This window comes from Wolffia australiana, chromosome 16, assembly GCF_029677425.1.
Source record: "Wolffia australiana isolate 7733 chromosome 16, ASM2967742v1".
Lineage (NCBI taxonomy): Eukaryota > Viridiplantae > Streptophyta > Magnoliopsida > Alismatales > Araceae > Wolffia > Wolffia australiana.
Window position 1 is genome coordinate 242,693 of NC_135850.1, and position 18,288 is coordinate 260,980.

Consider the following 18,288-nt stretch of genomic DNA (forward strand, 5'->3'; position numbering starts at 1 on the left):
TCATCCTAATCAAACTTTGATAAAAATCCAAATTTGTGTCATAATATCTAATCAAAATTGTATCGTGATCATAATCGAATCCTAATGAAAGATATGTAGCAGAAGCTTACTCTACTCAGGGCCAACTTCTGGACAAAGTCTTTATAAGATCAGAAATTGATTGAGATCATAATCACATCCTAACAGTACAAAGATCACCGTGTGCCATGATCATTATTAACAAATTTCTCATAAGTTATCTTTTATTCACCATTAGTTTTTTTTATTAATGTATTTTTTACTGATTGCACAAATGATGATGTTTTCAACATAAGTTTTCATACGGAACTTTACAATTAAAGATAGGGTAATATATGAGATGCGCGTATGTATCAGAGGCTTCATCCCAAAGCTTTTGAGAATCAATGCATGATGAATAAAAGATAGCGCAATGGTTAATTTTTGTCACTGGTTAATGAAATATAATTTTTAGTGTACCTGGTCACTTTTTGTACATAGGTATTTTTCAAGGTTTATCCCTGGGAATGATTGCCATTATATAAAATCTAGTTGATGACTTATGAAATAAATTTCTAAAGCTGTCCAAAAATATTAAAAATGTAAAACTTAAAGAAGAAACTAAGGTGCTGACAAAAATCCACGTCAAACTTGACCATAGGCTTGATATAGTAAATTTATTCAAATTGAGGCAGATGAGAGGTATGAGATATTTTAAAGTATCAAACTTAGTTCTAACAGATAGAGCTAGCTCAACTAAGCATTAATTTTTATTTTGAAAGAGATAACGGATAAAGTATGAATACATAAAATTTTTCCATGTCATCAATGAATTCGCAGAAATAAAAATAACTAAAACCCTGAATGATGAAGTCCTTGAATAAAATGCTCACTAGTCTCAGAATACAAATTACAAATATTCATATTCGAATGAAACTTGAGACGTATATCAAACTATCCATAAGAATACCATTAAATGATCTTATTTGTTCGATAAGTATTGCTTGTATTGTGAGCCTTAGTTTAAAAACACTAGGCGTGGACACAAAATTTTACATAAAATTTTGTGTAAAATTTTACATAAAATTTTATGTAAAGAGTTTACATAAAATTTTCATATTCAATCTGAGTTATATTATTCCTGAATGTCAATCAGGGTGATTGATAACACATTCGTGTAAGTGGAACAAAAACTAGAGGCACCAAAGAAATCTTGTGGATGATTGCTATATTTTGACAATGGCTTTTGAGTCCCTAATCAAGGGATTGAAATCAGTCTTAGCTAAAATATAGAGAGAAGTACACAAAGAAGATTGAGTGGACACAATATGATCGTCTCCGTTTGTATAAGAGTCGATTGACTCGAGGAAGAAGATACAGTAAATCACTTGTCAAGGTAGTTGAGATGCTAGAGAAGATCTACTCCATTGATTTTTTTTAAATAGGAATACTAACTGTAGTACTAGATTATATTTGAGGTTAGCAACATCCTAAATGATTTGATAATGACAAATGGATGAAGGATTATGTATATATGCCAACAGATAGCAGTAAATGTTTTATAACAGAGTACTCTAATAATTTTTATCTTCTAAACCAAGAAGTAAACTAGATTGACACATAAAAGCTTGGAAACTTAAATCTGTTGATTGGGTTAATTTATTATTGATTAACTATTCCAAATGTGAATTTAGTTCATTAATAAGGTCGGCTAATAAATGTTATTGGGTGTTAGAGTTATTAAATCTGGGGACACATGGGCCTTGAGGGTCACACATACACGATCTATGGATGTTGAGAATATACTTAAGATATAAAGACTTTTATAAAAATATTAAAATACATTTAAAAATGAAACACCCATTTTAGGAGTCCATGCAAACCAAATTTGAGAAATCCTACTTTCTCTCCTCCGATTTTCTCCCCTTCTAGTGGGAATGGATGTTGAGAAGTGATGTCCGATGTTGAGTATGATGGCTCAGTACCGATAAAGGATAATGGTATCGAACGTCAACGGTGTCATCGTCCGACGGATACGACCCTAACGGGTTATGTAACTACGACGTGACGAATGGATGCCCTACATGTCGTACGTGCAGGCTCTGACTTGAGGGAGGCACCGAACTCCAAGCTTGGACAGGGTCGCCGCATGTCGGCGATGGTAGCCTCTCGAAGCTCGTCGGAGCGACGAATGCATCTACGGCTGAACGGAATCTTTCTGTAGGGCTCGCACGTAACGGACGTATTTGTCCTCACCGGTAAGAGACTCAAATGGCGTAGTTCTCTCAATACCTCTCTCACCTACTTAGCTCGAGTGCGGTGGAGTCAAGACGAAAATATACTGGAAAAGGTAAATAAATGAGCGATGGGAGAGGACGGCATACCTCGTTGGTGTGGCTCATGGTGCAGAATTCATCAATGGTTGCAACGGTCAGAGCGGGTGTGACAGAGAGGCGCCAGGGAGCGACGGCAGCTCTATTGAGTATTGGCGCAGGAGTGGTCGACGGAGGCCGGTGGAGAGTATGGAGTTCGTCAGAGGGGGATGGGGTTGGTGGTGAATCAGTTGAACAGGTCACCGATCACAGGCCTGGCAGTTACCCGAACAGGTCGGAAGTAGGCAACTACCAACACCAAATGCCATAGGAATACACCAATGGTGCATGCGACTGGTCGTGACAAGCCCTCCAGAATCGCCCGCCAGTCAGCATTCAAGGTAGACCATGTCCGCCCGATTCAGGTCGGCAGACTTAGCCTCTCAGTGAGGATTGGTCAACTAGTGTGGCCACGGCGGCCAGTATTCAACTGTCACAGCTCGAAGGATTACCCAATGGTCAACGCCTAAGACTAGGGTCATGGGCAGAATATCACACGTCGCGGCCGAAGAATATCCCGCACGACGGATCTGTGCGGCAAGAATTTTCCGGGGGGGGGGAGAGAATAGAGACAACAGCAGGTCGACTGAGTCAGGTTTGATATCTTCGACGATCGATGCGACGCATGCGCGTAATCAGTGACTCGATCGGCAGTAGTGTCACATACTTCTCCTTCGGGTGGCGTTCATCCTTGGTTGGCCTGTCCGGGTCGTAACGGTGATCGAAGGTGAGGAAGGGTCCTGACGCGGGGTCCAGATAGCTCCATTGCAACTTGATCCGTGCCCTCTCCCCTTTGGATCAACTTACACCCACTTGCTCTTCCCTTCTTGCTCCACCCTCTCCTCCGCTCTCCTTTCTCTACTTCACAGTGAGACCAAGAAAGAAAAAAACTCATGATACCTCTTCTTCCTGGTATGATTCTTAAGGGTGCCCCCTCTTCCCTTATAAAGGGGAGAGGAAAATGGGCCCCCGAAATTGGGTCAACCAAGGGAAACAAAAGGGGTCCATTAAGAGGGGCCCTTATAAATTGGGCCCCCCTCATTACGAAATGATAAGGACAATATGATGCCAAGTTGATGCAAGTTGATGTCGGACAATGTTTAGGACATCGTCCGGTCAACACCGAGTATGATGGTTCGGTGTCGATAAGTGATGATGGTATCGAACATTGACGGTGCTATCGTCCGACGGGTAACCCTAACGGGTTGATGTACTACGATGCACAAAATGAGTGTCCTACGTGTTTTACGCGCAGACTCCGACTCGAGGGGGCGCCCAACTCCAAGCTTGGACAGGGTCGTCGAGTGATGGCGACGGTGGCCTCTCAAACCTCATCGGAGCGACGAAGGCGTCTACGGCCAAACAGAATCTTTCCGTAAGGCTTGCACGTAATGGACGGTCTCGTCTGTACTGGTAAGACACTCAAGTATCATCGTACGTTTCTCTCAATTTGCCTCTCTCACCTACCTAGCCTGAGCGCGGTGGAGTCGAGATGAAAGTATACTACAAAAGGTAAATAAACGAGTGACAGGAGAGGACGACGTACCTCGTCGGCAGTGGCTCATCGTGCAATGTCGTCAACGGTTGGTGATCGGAGCGGGTTTGATGAAGAGGCATCGGAGATCGGACGACGGCTCGACGAGCAGTACGTAAAGGTCGGAGGAGAGGAGAGTGAGGGTGAAACCTGACAGCGCGATCGTTCCGTGGATCAATAGTCAAGTGCAATCAATTGAGGCAGACTGGAGGCTTGCTAGCAGTATGGCGCCGCAGAGTGATCGGAATGTTCGAGCGCAGGGGAATCCCACCCGAACGATTAGGGAGCTTCCAGTAGCCCAATCAACCGTTCCCGGTGGGGAGGAGGGTGTACAATGTCTGGACAGCAGCGTGCACAGAGATGGTAGTCCGTCACAGGCGGCAGAACGTCCTTCGTCTGCATCTTGCCAAGATTCAGCGTCTGACGAAACGGCGAGTGCAAATGCCCACCGTCTTGGGTATCCGTTGCAAAGCTCACGTCAATTTGACGCCATAGTCGACTCCTGCGGCTGTCGTTGAGGTCCAACCATGAGGAATCACTCCCAGTTGATGGTGCGAGAGAATAAATCGGGAATCTCTGGAGTCGTCTGGAGAATTCTCATTCGACGGTGATTGCTAGGCGCAATCAAAATGCATAAACAGGAGAGTGTTTGTCTGCGTTTTCACTCATCACGGTGACCTGTTCGGTCAATTAGAGAATGGCCCCACGATCTCGACGGTGCACGGGGGAAGGGATTCTCAACGGCGTTCCTAATGGCGAGGGATTTCAACGGGGAAATCTTGTCGGTGGGGAAGTATCTGCCACTTCTTCCATTCCACATTCTCAACAGCGAGGGAGAATCTGTTGTCTTTAATTCCACGTTCTCAACGGCGAAGGAGAATCTGATGTTTCTTCAATTCCACGTTCTCAACGGCGAGGAAAAAATTCCTGATGTCGATGGACCAATGGATTTCTGGAGGAAATTTGCCTTTGTTTCTCCTGGGACGATCTGTCCTGGCTCCTTCAACCTCTCTTCTCCTTCCTTCTTTCCCCTTGTTCTTTTTCTCAAAGTGTGAGATCTGAAAACAGAGACGATAACTGCAACACAATTTCCAGATCTAAACAAGACGTGGGGCCCATCATGGCCTTATATAGGGCCATGATGGACCCCTTACAACGAGTCCAACAAGGATAGAATAGGGTCCATTAAGGGGCCCTTATATAATGGGCCCCATTACGCATGAAGGGAAATTTAGAAATTAAAAGAGGAAGGGGATAGGACTAGAAGCCCCCTTCCCATGAGAACGTGACAACGAATGTTGAAAACACAAAACATGGCAAAACGAATGATGAAAATGAAGATACGATACTTGAGCATCTTCACCCGGCTTTCGATGACAGTGGCCAGCGGTGCGGACGGCGTCGCGGCGTACGCCATCAGAAAATAAAAACAAACTTAAAACGAAAAGAAACAAGAAAAGAAGGGCACAAAGGGGGGATCCAAAATGGCTAAGGATCCCTCTCCGTGACGATGATGAAGGACGTAGGGGTGCATCACGAAGACAATAACGAGTCGAGAAAAACACAAACACAAGAACGAATGGAGAAAACAAAACGCGATACTTCGAGCGATGTCAACCGATCTTTGACGATGGTGGTGGCGACGCGGACGACGTCATCGACGATCTTCGATGGCGTGCGCCATCAAGAAGGTCAACTATATCTTCAAGGAGGATTAAATAAATTTATGAGGACATCCATGATAGAAATGTATGTGGCAAGCAAGCCAACCACACATTCCTCATCTCACTCCATGTTCATTAATAGAACATATTCATTATAGTGCATGAATACATGATTGGACTTTCTGAATTATGATGAGATCATAATAAGAAGATTTCTAGTGTTTAAAATGTATTCTAAATAGTCCTATTATAACCATACTTGAAATGGATATTGAAGTATCCGGATAGAATAATTCTATCAAGCTTCACTCACATGATGAGTATCGCCACTCTCATAGTCAGTGTGGAGACATATAGGATAAATGGTGGGTGCTCTTTAGTGGAACGAGTTCAGTGAATTGTAGAGTACAAATCCCTTAATAGTATTATACCAAACTGTCAATCAGGTTGATTCACATCGCGATTGTGTAAGTGGCTGTTAGACCTGAGGCACCAAAGATGTGTTGTGAATAAACAATTGTACTTCGACTATAGTATAAGAGTCTCTAATAATAGAATTCTAAATAGTCTTAGTTCAGGTGCATGAAGAAGTTCCCAAAAATGAGTGAGTAGTCAAGATGGGATCGCCCACCCTTCGTATAAGGAAAAAAGGCTCAAGGAAGACAATGTAATGAAGTCCTTGGCCAAGGTAGTGAAATAACATAGAAGTGTTCTCCGATGATTTTCAAATGCATCAGTACTAACTCGGAAGAATGATTAGGGTTTGATAGTTGACCAAACCCTAAGGCATCCTAAGAGCATCAAGAGGATGAGTAACAATACATACACAATAACTGATGACGAGCAGATTCCATGAGTGACTCGATACACACTCCTTTGTATCTTTTAGAACACGAGGTGTAGCTTGGCATCCATGAGTTGGGGACTCAACCTATCAATGGGGTTAAATTTATCTGACATTAATCAATCTATATGATAATATAATTAATTAATATGGAAGGCCAATAACGGTTATTTGTCCACTCAAGTTGTTAACTAGACTGATACATGGGCCTTGAGGGTCACACACAAATGTTCGTTGGACATCAGAAGATATACTTAGGTTTAGGGGATTTTTACGAAAATTACCCGTTTTGTATACATTGGGGCCCTGAACTAAATTCACCTAGGTTAGAATTGTTGAGGAGCCTTCCCCTTCTTCTCCTTTCTCCATTCCCAATTCAATGGAAATAAGGTAATGACGATGAAGGAGGTTAAACGTAGCTCGTCAATGTGAAGGAGGAGATTGGACATGCGGAGGACTACATGGATACTTCTAGAGGTTACGCATATGAGCGCTCCACATGATGCATTGAAGGGAATCAAAGATGCAATCTGTTCTGAGGTGATTCATTTCATGGTTTTGTCGATTCTGTTATGATTCATTGAAGTCTTATGTTTCATACTGTTTTGGGTTGTTCATCCAGATCAAGGCCAGTATAACCCAACAATCCACTGTAGCAATGACCACATGGGTATGTCTAGAGGTTGGGCACATCGACACCCTAGTGAAGCTCTTTGAGAGAACAAAGTGATAATGGAACCAATTCAAAAAAAGGAGATGTGATGACCATTCTTTTTATAGAAAAGGTGATTTGCTTATTTTTTCTACAAGAAATACGGTTCTTAATCAAGCACAAGGACCCAACACAAACCTAGGTCATATGTGCCACACGACAAATTTTTTACGCTATTTTCTTCATACGCAAGCTACATGCTAGGATACAACATCAAAGTGTCTTGGATTCAGAGGAAATGATTGCTATTATCTTTTAATGACTTGTGCAGTGGAAAACTAAGCAGAACTGTAATGACACTTTAAAACGATAAATACTATAATGATTGAATCAAATTTTCACGGATCAGATCCACAATTTCTTTCTTCGTCGAGCGAGAAAATTGAGTTGTTCATGAGTCTAACCTCCAGATGTATCAACACAATCATTGGTGCATTAAATTTCCTCCATCTTTGTATCCACACAATCCTCAACGTGAGCACCAAATCAGCTAAAATACTAAATAAAAAACACACACAAAGAAAAAATATACAAACTGCTTTCCAAGTTCTCCAATCAATGAATAATATTTTACTTTACTATTTGATCTTTCAATTTTTTTTCATAATTTATAGAGCATTCAGATAATCATACATCTGAACGATGACCTTTGCACGTCAGCGTTGACCATTTCATCTAACATTTTAAACGAAGTTGAAACTTAAGGTCCAAAGATAAATGTTTGATCTGTCGTACGTATGGACAAAGGTAAATTTTCGTCATAAAGATGATGAGACGACGTGCTATAATCGTAAAATTTAATCCGATTTGCTTGGTTTACTCATTTGCAGGTAATACGGACACATTCAAATCGTTTAGGTTTACCATGAGTAGAACCAAGTCTGACTGCAATGATCTATGATTTACTAAAGTACTTTGGATTTAATACATTCTGATTTTATACGAGAACCATATCTTTGGTGTTTTGAATCAAATACCCCGCCCTTGGATGTTCAATTTCAAACTGTCGAGCCAAAATAAACTCAAGAAAAAAGACAAATGCAGTTTCGGCCCAAGATGAAAAAATAGTTCCAAAGGAATCGTCCTCATGATACAAGGGTATACTGTCCTCAAAGGGGAACCAAAGCAGCTCTCCCCTAACTTGCAACGTAGGGAACTTATTGTTGCGATCCAAGAAGTTATTCTTCTGCGTTGTTCCCCCATGACCGCTCGTCCGTCGTTTGAGGTATGCAGCAGCCGACAAGCTCGTTACGGGGGGCTTTTTTTGGAGAGTGCTGCCAGCCTCTAATTTCCAGAGCGGCTGGACGCGTTCGCCGGAGATATGGCAAGGCTCACATTGACGGTGCACCTCCACGACCGCCTCACCCCCATTAACGAGATGACGAGGTTCAATTGTTCTTCGTGTTGAGGGCGTGTTTCGCCCATGCGGGGAAAAAAGTTGCAATCTTCAGACTAATCATCATTTCGTCGTTTCTCTTATCTCTAAACTTTTCACCCTGACATTTATCTCTCTGGGAGGGCTATTGGAAACAGAGCTCGGCCACGATGTTCCAAGACTTTGGAGCTCTCTCCGAGCGCCGGAGGGCAGAGAGAGAGCAAAGGAAGAAGAGAATCATCATCGGAAGCAGCTCCGTCGCTCTTCTCCTCGTAGTTGTAGTCGGCGTTGTCGCGAGCCTGCAGGTCTTCTCAAACGACGACTCCTCCGACGGCACCGCTAACTCTTCAAGCGGGCTCCGCACCACCACAAGGACGATCGAGGCCGTCTGCTCGTCCACGGACTACAAACACACTTGCGTTTCAAGCCTGTCCAAGGCGTTCAATTCCTCCTCGAGCGGCTCCTCCGATATCCAGCCAAAGGATCTCTTGAACGCCGTCGTCAGCGCCGCGGCCGACGAGGTCTCCGCTGCCTTCAAGCGAGCCAAGGCGATAAAGATCGATGACCCGAAGATCAAAGGCGCCGTGGAAGACTGCGAGCAGCTCTACGGCTACGCCAAGGACGAGCTCTTGCAGTCTCTGAAGAACGTCGTGAACAGTTCGATGAGCCAGCTTCCGAAGAGGGAGCACGACGTGAAGAACTGGCTCAGCGCGGTCATGTCGTACCAGCAGACCTGCATCGACGGCTTCCCCGAGGGCGAGCTGAAGACGAAGATGGAGAAGGCGATGACGACGGCGAAACAGTTGACCAGCAATGCCTTGGCCATCGTCGCGCAGGCTTCTTCTCTCCTGTCCATGCTCGACCTGCCTGGGTTGGGCTTAAAACGAAGGCTACTGTCTGAGGCAGACGGTCTTCCTGAATGGGTGGCGGAAGGAGAACGAAGGCAGCTCATGGATAAGAGGACGAAGAACCTGAAGCCGAATTTGGTGGTGGCGAAGGACGGCAGCGGGGATTTCACGACTATATCTGCGGCCCTCGACGCCATTCCGGAGAAGCGCAAAGGAAGGTAATAATGGCCGAGTAAACGGCCCATCGATTATCGGCTAATGGAGTGTGTGCATGCCGCAGGTTCGTGATCTACGTGAAGGCCGGGGTTTACGACGAGAGCCCCACGGTGACGAAGAAGATGGTAAACGTGACTATGTACGGCGACGGCTCAAGAAGGACCATTGTCACCGGATCTAAGAACTTCGTTGACGGCACTAGGACGTTCCAGACAGCTACCTTTGGTAAACTTCGAGAACAAGAATAACTTAAGAATTAAAGAATAGTTTGATTTCACAAGCTCGGATGTAATTTAAAAGATTAGTAATTTAAAAAATTCTATAAGATCAATTAAGTGGCTGTAGTTTAGTGGTTAGAATTCCACGTTGTGGCCGTGGAGACCTGGGCTCGAATCCCAGCAGCCACACTTTTTTGACTTTCATTTGAATTACAAAGATTATATTTTGTTTTTTTTTTTGCTTTGGAACACTTCGTTTGCCCAGTGGCGTGCGGTCGGCGATTATTTTTTTATCTTTTTGCGCTGAAAGAAACTCTTTCGCTTCTTCAGTGGAGATTGTTGATGGGTTCATGGCAATTGGAGAATGTTTCTTATATTTCTGCTCTTAAAAAAACTCTTTGCTTGTTCAGTGGCGATTGGAGATGGGTTCATGGCGATCGCGATGGGCTTCCGCAACACGGCGGGGGCGATAAAACACCAGGCGGTGGCCCTCCGCGTGCAGTCGGACCGCGCAATCTTCCTCAACTGCCGCGTAGAGGGCTACCAGGACACGCTCTACGCGCAGACGCACCGCCAGTTCTATCGCGGCTGCGTCATCTCCGGCACAGTGGACTTCATCTTCGGCGACGCCGCCGCCGTCTTCCAGAACTGCGTCCTCCTCGTCCGCCGCCCCCTCGACAACCAGCAGAACATCGTGACCGCCCAGGGCCGAATCGACCGCCGAGAATCCACCGGCTTTGTCCTCCACAACTGTCGCTTTGTCCCCGACAAGGAACTCTCTCCCTCCACGCGTAGCTACCTCGCCCGCCCGTGGAAAGAGTACTCGAGAACGATCATCATGGAGTCCACCATTGGAGGGTTCATCGACCCAGAAGGCTACATGCCATGGGAGGGCGACTTCGCCCTCAAGACCCTGTTCTACGCCGAGTACGCTAACCGCGGGCCTGGCGCCGGGCTCGCCAAGCGCGTGCCCTGGCCCGGCGTCAAGGCCCTGGCCAAGACCCAGGCGCAGGGCTATACCGTCCAGGCCTTCATCCAGGGCGCCGACTGGATCCCAACCGCCGGCGCCCCCGTGCACCTCGGCATGTACTACTGACCCCGATGACGCATCAGCTTTTCTCCTTCTCCAGCTCTATTATTCGTGTGCGCATATACTTTCTCTGCCAACAATTTCTATATTTATCTCCCTTTATTTCTTCTTCCCATCTCCCATGGAGGGAGATGGATGCTATTAACAAACGATTTAAAAGCAAAACGTGTTTACAACCCAAGCTTCTCATCGACCCATCAAAACACAAATATAACCAAAACCTCTCAGACGTATCGCTTTAACGAAACAAGAGATATCTCGACAGTTCTAGGATGCGAACAAGTATCCCAGATAGGTATTAGAAACACTTAAAAGGCCTAGGTTAAATCTAAAGATAGAAATGAAGAGCCGCACGTAAACTTACACTAGCCACACATCCCTGACGAAATTTAAATAAACCGCACATTTAACTGCCCCAACAATCGCTATAAATACAACGATTTGTGCCACCATTAGATTTGGGGCTTGTGTTGAATGCGTTCTAATTTCATTTTGTTGATCGCTCTCTCTCTCTGTCTCTCTCTCTCTCTTCTTGGATCTGAAGTTCTTTCTGGAGGAAGCTGGAAGACAGGGGGTCTGAGGGGGAAACTAAGTTGTCTTTGCCGCGAGAGAAGCGCCCGTCTTTTCGAGCCATCTCTCCTTAGCCACTAATAATGCTTGTGGGTCGGGCCCTCCGGCGACTTACACCCGCGTGCACCGCACTCAGTCAAGGTTTGAAAAGAACCGGAGTTCATCGTCCTTTGGCGACAGCCGCAATTACGCCATCAGTGGAGCAATTATAAAGCGCTTTCATGCTTTTTCCTTCCCCTTTTCTTGCACGCGTGATGGGGTATAAATTCTCAACTGTCCATCCAATTTTCCTCAGCTCGCTCTTCATCCGAGGTGATGAACTCTACAAGGGTGTCTGCGTTCCTCCTATCGGCTCTCCTTCTTCTCGTTCTCTTCTCCAGGCAGTCGGACGCTACCCGTTCGCCGGGCAAATCAGTAAAGCCCAAAGATTTTGTTTCATCCACATGCCGGCACGTTAAGTACTTCGACGTCTGCGTATCCACGCTTCAGTCCAGCCCCGAGAGCAGCTGCGCGGACAAGAAGGGCCTCGTCCTCATCTCCCTAAACGCTTGCATCGCCCACGCCGAGTACACGGTCGCCTACGCTCAGCAGCTGATGAATAACGCCACCGCCGTCGCATCCACAGGCGACGACGGCGACTACGCGAAACAGTGCCTCGACGACTGTCTCACGCAGTACGCGGACGCGCTGGACGAGCTCAGAGAGACGGTGATGGACGCCATGAACGGCACCTACGACTCGGTGAACGCCAAAGTGTCGGCCGCCATGACGGACTCCGAGTCCTGCGAAGACGGGTTCGCGGAGCGCCCCGGCTTGGCCTCGCCTCTGGCCGAGAGGAACGCATACTTCTCCAAACTGTGCAGCAACGCTCTCGCCGTGGCTCAACTTCTTTCCTGAAGGATCCTCGCCATGATTTTCCTTTTTGTTTACTTGGTGGAGCCATGTTCGAGTCAGACTTCTCTCTATAATCCTTCGCGAATAAAAACGCTGTTTAGGAGATCTAATAAGCAATGGCCCATCTCTCGTTATAACTCGTTGCGTTTGACAGAGTTGATGGATATAAATGTAACATAGTGTCATAACGCGGCATCACGGATTAAAGTAGAACAACTATGAAGTGTCTTTGCACGAGGTTCTCACTTTTGGGGTGCCGGGTAGTGCGTGCTCCAGTACCCTGAGATCGGAAAGTATTCGAACATTAGGTGAAAAAAATTCCACTCTTAAAGAGATCCTTTTCATAGCCTTCACTTTTCTCATATTTTCCTCTCCTTCCCACTAATCTTTGTTCATTCCACTTGTCTTCTTCCATCTCTCTCTCTCTCCCCTGGTTATATTATTTTCACTTCTCCTTGGTTATTTCGTTGTGAATACTCCACTAACTTTGTGGCTCTTCGAGGAACTTCTTTGTTGGCACATGCAACAAGCGCATGCCCGGCACTGCACGCAAAGAAAACACCGGATGATGAATGCCAGCCTACAGCACCTGTCTATATCAGTGTCATAATTGACTTTTTTGGGATTCCTATTTTTGTATTGCTACTCACGTCTTTGGATTTATTTCAACTAGTAGTGATGTGGGACAAGATAGCAGACTACTTGAAATTATTAAATTAATACCAAATGACATCAACAAATATTCCTTGAGGGTGATCCAAATGGTGATAATCTTGTAGAAGGGGACTAAATCCATGAAGTAGGGATTTAACAAGGACAAATTAGGGAAAAACTATGAAATACCTAACTTAATGGAAGTAGAAGATTCAAAATGCCCAATCAAAGTTTAACACACGGATTCATAAGGTCAACAGCCACCGAGAAAAATTCAACAATTATCATCAATCAACAATTATCTAAAAGTTAAGGCGTCACAGGGTACCGTGGAGAAGGGAGCCAATACCTTGGTTGTTATGTTGTTGAATGACCTTCATTGAGGTTGATCTGAAGCTCCACAGATGGGCATGAATGAGAAGAGGAAAAGGTGGGAACCATACATAATGTTGGTGAAAGAATCGGTTGGCGAGAGAAGATGCTAACGTGTCGCATGAGAAGGATGGAGATGAAGTGTTGAAAATCACAAGGTAGATGGGATAATGCGTGAAAAGGGATGAAGATATGAAGAAGGGAGAAAATGAGAGACAAGACGGAGATTATAGTGGTGAGACAAAAGTGCATAGTTAACGAGGTCAAGGGTTAGATGTTCATAAGATGATGTAAAAAGATATGAGAATGTAAGAAAGAGAGGGAGGAACCCAAGAGGAGCTGATCAATGTTGAAGCCGAGATGATGCAATAGTCGTTGCCGTTACCGCCATTAATAGGAACCACTATTCTGTAATAACTAAATGTCACAATAATCTCAAGAAAAAGTGTTCTTATAGGCATGCTTATAGCCCTTTTAAAGGAAAATAAAATGTGCAGTTACAAACCAAATAAAACTATGGAAGGTTTAAGATAAAGTGGTAGAGAGAAGAGGCGGGATTGGTGGATTACGTAGAAGAAAAATGTGCGGAAAAGGTAAGAGATAAAGGTTGTGAGAAATGTCAGATTTGAAAGTTATGGAGAAGAGAGAATGAAAGAGAATTAGTGAGGGAAGAGAGTGGTAGAAAGAGAGAGAGAGAATAGTAGTGGATGGTGAAGACTATGAAAGAGAGCAAATAGGTGAAGGAGAAAGGCCAAAGAACCTAAGAGAGAGAGGATAAAATAAAAGTCAAGAGAGAGAAAGGGGAATGGAAAGAGAGCGAGAGAGAAAAATTTTACACATTTTCCATCAAGTAGTATCAGAGCTATTTGGTTGTTTTATTCAAACTTGATAGCGGGTCAGCCATCGTCTCATTTTGACTTTAATAGTCTAGACAGCTTGTCAAACTTTAACCTGTGGTAGTCGTGGGTCTATGATCCAAGAGGATTTGAACTTAACAAAGATGAGCCAAAACCCTTATAATGTTACACATGATGATTGGTTTAAATTTCATATAACTATTCACTCATCATAATTTGATAATTCTCCTTGCCATTTTCTTGGCAACAAGCATCCCATAAAAACTTGGGAGAAGTTGGCAAAGGGATTTGTATCAAAATCGATGATGAGCAAATTGGCATTGAAGAGATGGTTTTTTGAGCCAGGTATTTTTCAAAGTTACTGAAATATGTTTTTAGATTGACTTTTTTAACCAGTAGATTATATATCTGATGAAGATAGAGAAGATTTTCTCTAAAGAGAAAAAATTTAAGTTTATTTTTGTATCTTTTCCTAAATTGTATTATCACCTAATGAAAAAAAACTTGCATGGAAGCAAAGTACCAAGTTTTAATAAGGTAACTATGGCATTGGTAGATTATAAATAGCAATATGAAGGGGCTAAATATACTAATGAGTGATGGATGTTATGTGGCTGTCAAGCCAAATTACAACACTATGTTTATTTAAGTTCATTGAATTCAATATTACGTTCATTATTATTCTTGTGTCATTTTGATAATGAAGTCCATGAATACATGCAATGACCTTGTGAATTATGATGAGATCATAATACAGTGATCACTAGTCTTTAAACATGTACTCTAAATATTTCTATTCGATGGATAGTCGAGATGGACATCGAATAATCAAAATAGAATATCACTAACTGGTCCTACTTATACGAGAAGTATAGCTGATCCTATGGCTATTAGTGTGGTGACACTAAGGACGCATAGTGGGTGTTCTTTGGATAAAGACATCAATGAATTGAACCGTATGAATCCCTGAATGGTATTATACCTAAATATCAATCAGGTTGATTCATGTCACGGTTGTATAAGTGATCCATTGACCTAAGACATCAAGGACATTTCTAGTGAATAGACAACTACATTTTGGCTACGACAAATGAGCCTCTAATTATGGGATTCAAACAAGTCATAGCTCGGATGTAGTAAGAAGCTCACAGAGATGATTGAGTGGTCAAGACATGATCGTCCGTCCTCAGTATAAGAGGAGATTGCCCAAGGAAGACGATCACTAGCCAAGGTAGTGAGGATATTGGATAAGCTCTTCTTCAATGATCCCCGTTATGCATTTGTACTAATCGAACAATGGATTAGGGTTTGATGATAAACTAGACCCTTAGTTGTTCGAGAATCTTACCTGGATGATGGATTATACATATGCGTTAATCGATGACGGTAAAGGTTCCATGAGAGAGTTCAAACACTACTCGATATCTTTTAGAGCACAAGGTGTAGCTTAGCACCCCACATGCTAGAAACTTAACCTATCGATTGGGTTAAATCGATCCTAAGTAATTAATCTATATGTTGATATAGTTAATTAATAAGTGATGGAAATATATGTGGCCGATAAGCCAATCACACATTCCACATCTCATTACATGTTCATTAATAGAACATATTCATTATAGTGCACGTGTGACATTTATAATGAAGTTCATGAATACATGAACGGACTTAGTGAATTATGATGAGATCATAATACAAATATTTCTTGTCTTTAAGCATGTATTTTAAATATTCGTGAAAGAAGGATACTTGAGAAGGACATCGAAGTATCAAGATAGAATAGCACTATCGAGCCTAACTCATATGATGAGTATGGCCGATATCGTTGCCATGTTTGTGGAGACACTAAGGATAGATAGTGGGTTCTCTTTAGTGAAAAGAGTTCACTGAATTTATCTGTACAAATCCATAAATGGTATTATACCAACTTGTTAGTCAGGCTGATTCATGTTATGGTTGTGTAAATGGTCCTTAGACCTAAAGCACCAAGGACATCTTGTGAATGATATATGAGTCTCTAATCATGGGATTCTGAACAGTCTTAGTTCAAGTACATCAAGAAGTTCACAAAGATGATTGAATGGTCAAGATGGGATCATCCATCCTCATTATAAGAGGTGATAATTCAAGGAAGACGATGCGATGAAGTCCTTGGTCATGGTAGTAAATATCAAAGAAGAGTTGAATGATTATTTATGAATACATTAGTACTATTTTGGATGACCGATTAGGATTTTATGGTGTACCATACCCTAAGTCATCCTAGTAACGTCAAATGGATGAGTGACCATACATACATGGTAACCAATGACGAACTGGTTCCATGAGTTCGTCGATACACAGTCATTTATATCTTATGGAACACGAGGTGTAGCTTGGCACTCCACATGTTGGAAATTCAACCTATCAATTGGGTTAAATCAATCCGACATTTATTAGTCTATATGATGATATAGTTAATTAATTTGGAAGTCTAATAAAGATTATAGGGCGATTAGAGTCATTAACTAGACTGATATATGAGCCATTAGAGTCATTAACTAGACTGATATATGGGCCTAGAGGGTCACACACAAATGGTCTTTGGACGTCAGAAGATATACTTAAGTTTTGGGGATTTTTATTAAAAATACCCATTTCGTATAAATCGAGAAATGCCTTGAACACAATTTACAGAGGCCAGAATTTTTCAGGGGCCTTCCCCTCCATAACCCTTCTTCCTACACCTCCTCTCCACTCATAATGTGATTGGGATGGCTTAACGACGACGACGACGGAGGGTGAACGGAGCTCGTTAAGGTGAAGGAGGAGATTCGACGTGCTGAGGATCGTGTGGATATGTCTAGAGGCTGTACACATGAGCAGCTCAACTTATTTCACCATAGGATCCAAGAAATCACAGATGCGATCTGTGCACGTGTTCTTTGTTTCATGGTTTTATTGATGCCGTAACAATTTATTTAAGTCTTCCACTGCGGATTGTTTTGAGTTGTTCATCCAAATCGAGACCTCTAGAACCATTTAGATCTCCTCATCTTCTTATTTAATTATCCTTGAAGATCTAGTAGAACTTCACTTTGTGAAATATCCAAAGTGGATGGAGTAAAATGGGATGAAAAAAATAAAGAGGGAGGGAGCAACCATCTGGTTGGAAGTGCACCTAAAATGGCCCCCTCTATTTATAATTAACTAGGTACTATAAATTTTTTATTATAACTTTAAGAATATTCGCTAATGACCAGAGATCTTATGCGTGTGACCTTCTAGGCCCATGTATGTTTAGTTAAAAACTTTAATGACACATCAAACTTAACTACCCAAACCTTTTAACTATTATATCCACGTAAAGATTAATCAATCAAGAATTGATTTAACCCAATTGACATGTAAAATAAGAATAACACATAGGGTGCCAAGGCACACCTCTCGCTCTAGAAGATACAATAATTAACTAAAGAGTTTCATTAGGCCTATGGCATGAACCGTTACCATGTATGTACAATCCTTCATCCCTATTAGACTCCTAAAATATTGAGGGCATGGTTAATCATCAAAATATAATCTGTTATTCCATTTAGAATAAATGCCTAATGGGAAATCATTGTAGAACTTCTTATCTAATATATCCACTACCTTGGCCAAAGCTCAATGTAGTTTCTTCCTTGAGTGAATCTCCTCCTATACTAAGAGGGGAAGATTCTATATTGACTACTCAATTATCTATGTGCACTTATTTCTATGTTGGATCTAAGACTTTCTTGAATCTCATGATTGTGGGCTCACAAGTCATAGTTGGAAGATTGCCGTCCCCTTTAGTAGATACTCTTCTGACTATCCATTTCAGTTTTGTGAATTGCTTAGAACCCAATATTTTGTGTAGACATTACATGAGATATGCAAGGATATTTTAGATCAAATATACAGAAATATCATAGGGGCATACCTAAGAAGATGATGAACACATAGTGTTGCTGAATTGTTGGTGAGCTCTGGCTGTTGCTCCCCCTCTTTATCATTAATAGTATCTGGAATTTTCTTTTGAGTTTCTTGTTTCTTCCATTTCATCATGGA

General features: G+C 42.7%; 2 protein-coding genes and 1 non-coding gene across 3 annotated transcripts; all 3 read left to right on the forward strand.

Annotated features, from left to right (window-relative positions):
• Positions 1–6,858: 6,858 nt before the first annotated feature.
• LOC144713950 (putative pectinesterase/pectinesterase inhibitor 45) lies at positions 6,859–11,019 on the forward strand. The gene is made up of 5 exons (XM_078588693.1): positions 6,859–6,951; positions 7,034–7,081; positions 8,657–9,564; positions 9,627–9,787; positions 10,191–11,019. The coding sequence occupies exons 1-5, from the start codon at positions 6,859–6,861 to the stop codon at positions 10,874–10,876; spliced, it is 1,896 nt and encodes a 631-aa protein (XP_078444819.1). The 3' UTR covers positions 10,877–11,019.
• Positions 9,898–9,969, forward strand: TRNAH-GUG (transfer RNA histidin (anticodon GUG)). Its single transcript has one exon. It is a non-coding gene; the product is annotated as a tRNA-His (tRNA).
• A 702-nt stretch (positions 11,020–11,721) lies between the features above and the next one.
• Positions 11,722–12,473, forward strand: LOC144714011 (putative invertase inhibitor). The gene has a single exon (XM_078588747.1). It carries the CDS (start codon positions 11,756–11,758, stop codon positions 12,335–12,337), a length of 582 nt encoding a protein of 193 aa, XP_078444873.1. The 5' UTR covers positions 11,722–11,755; the 3' UTR covers positions 12,338–12,473.
• The last annotated feature ends 5,815 nt before the right edge of the window (positions 12,474–18,288 follow it).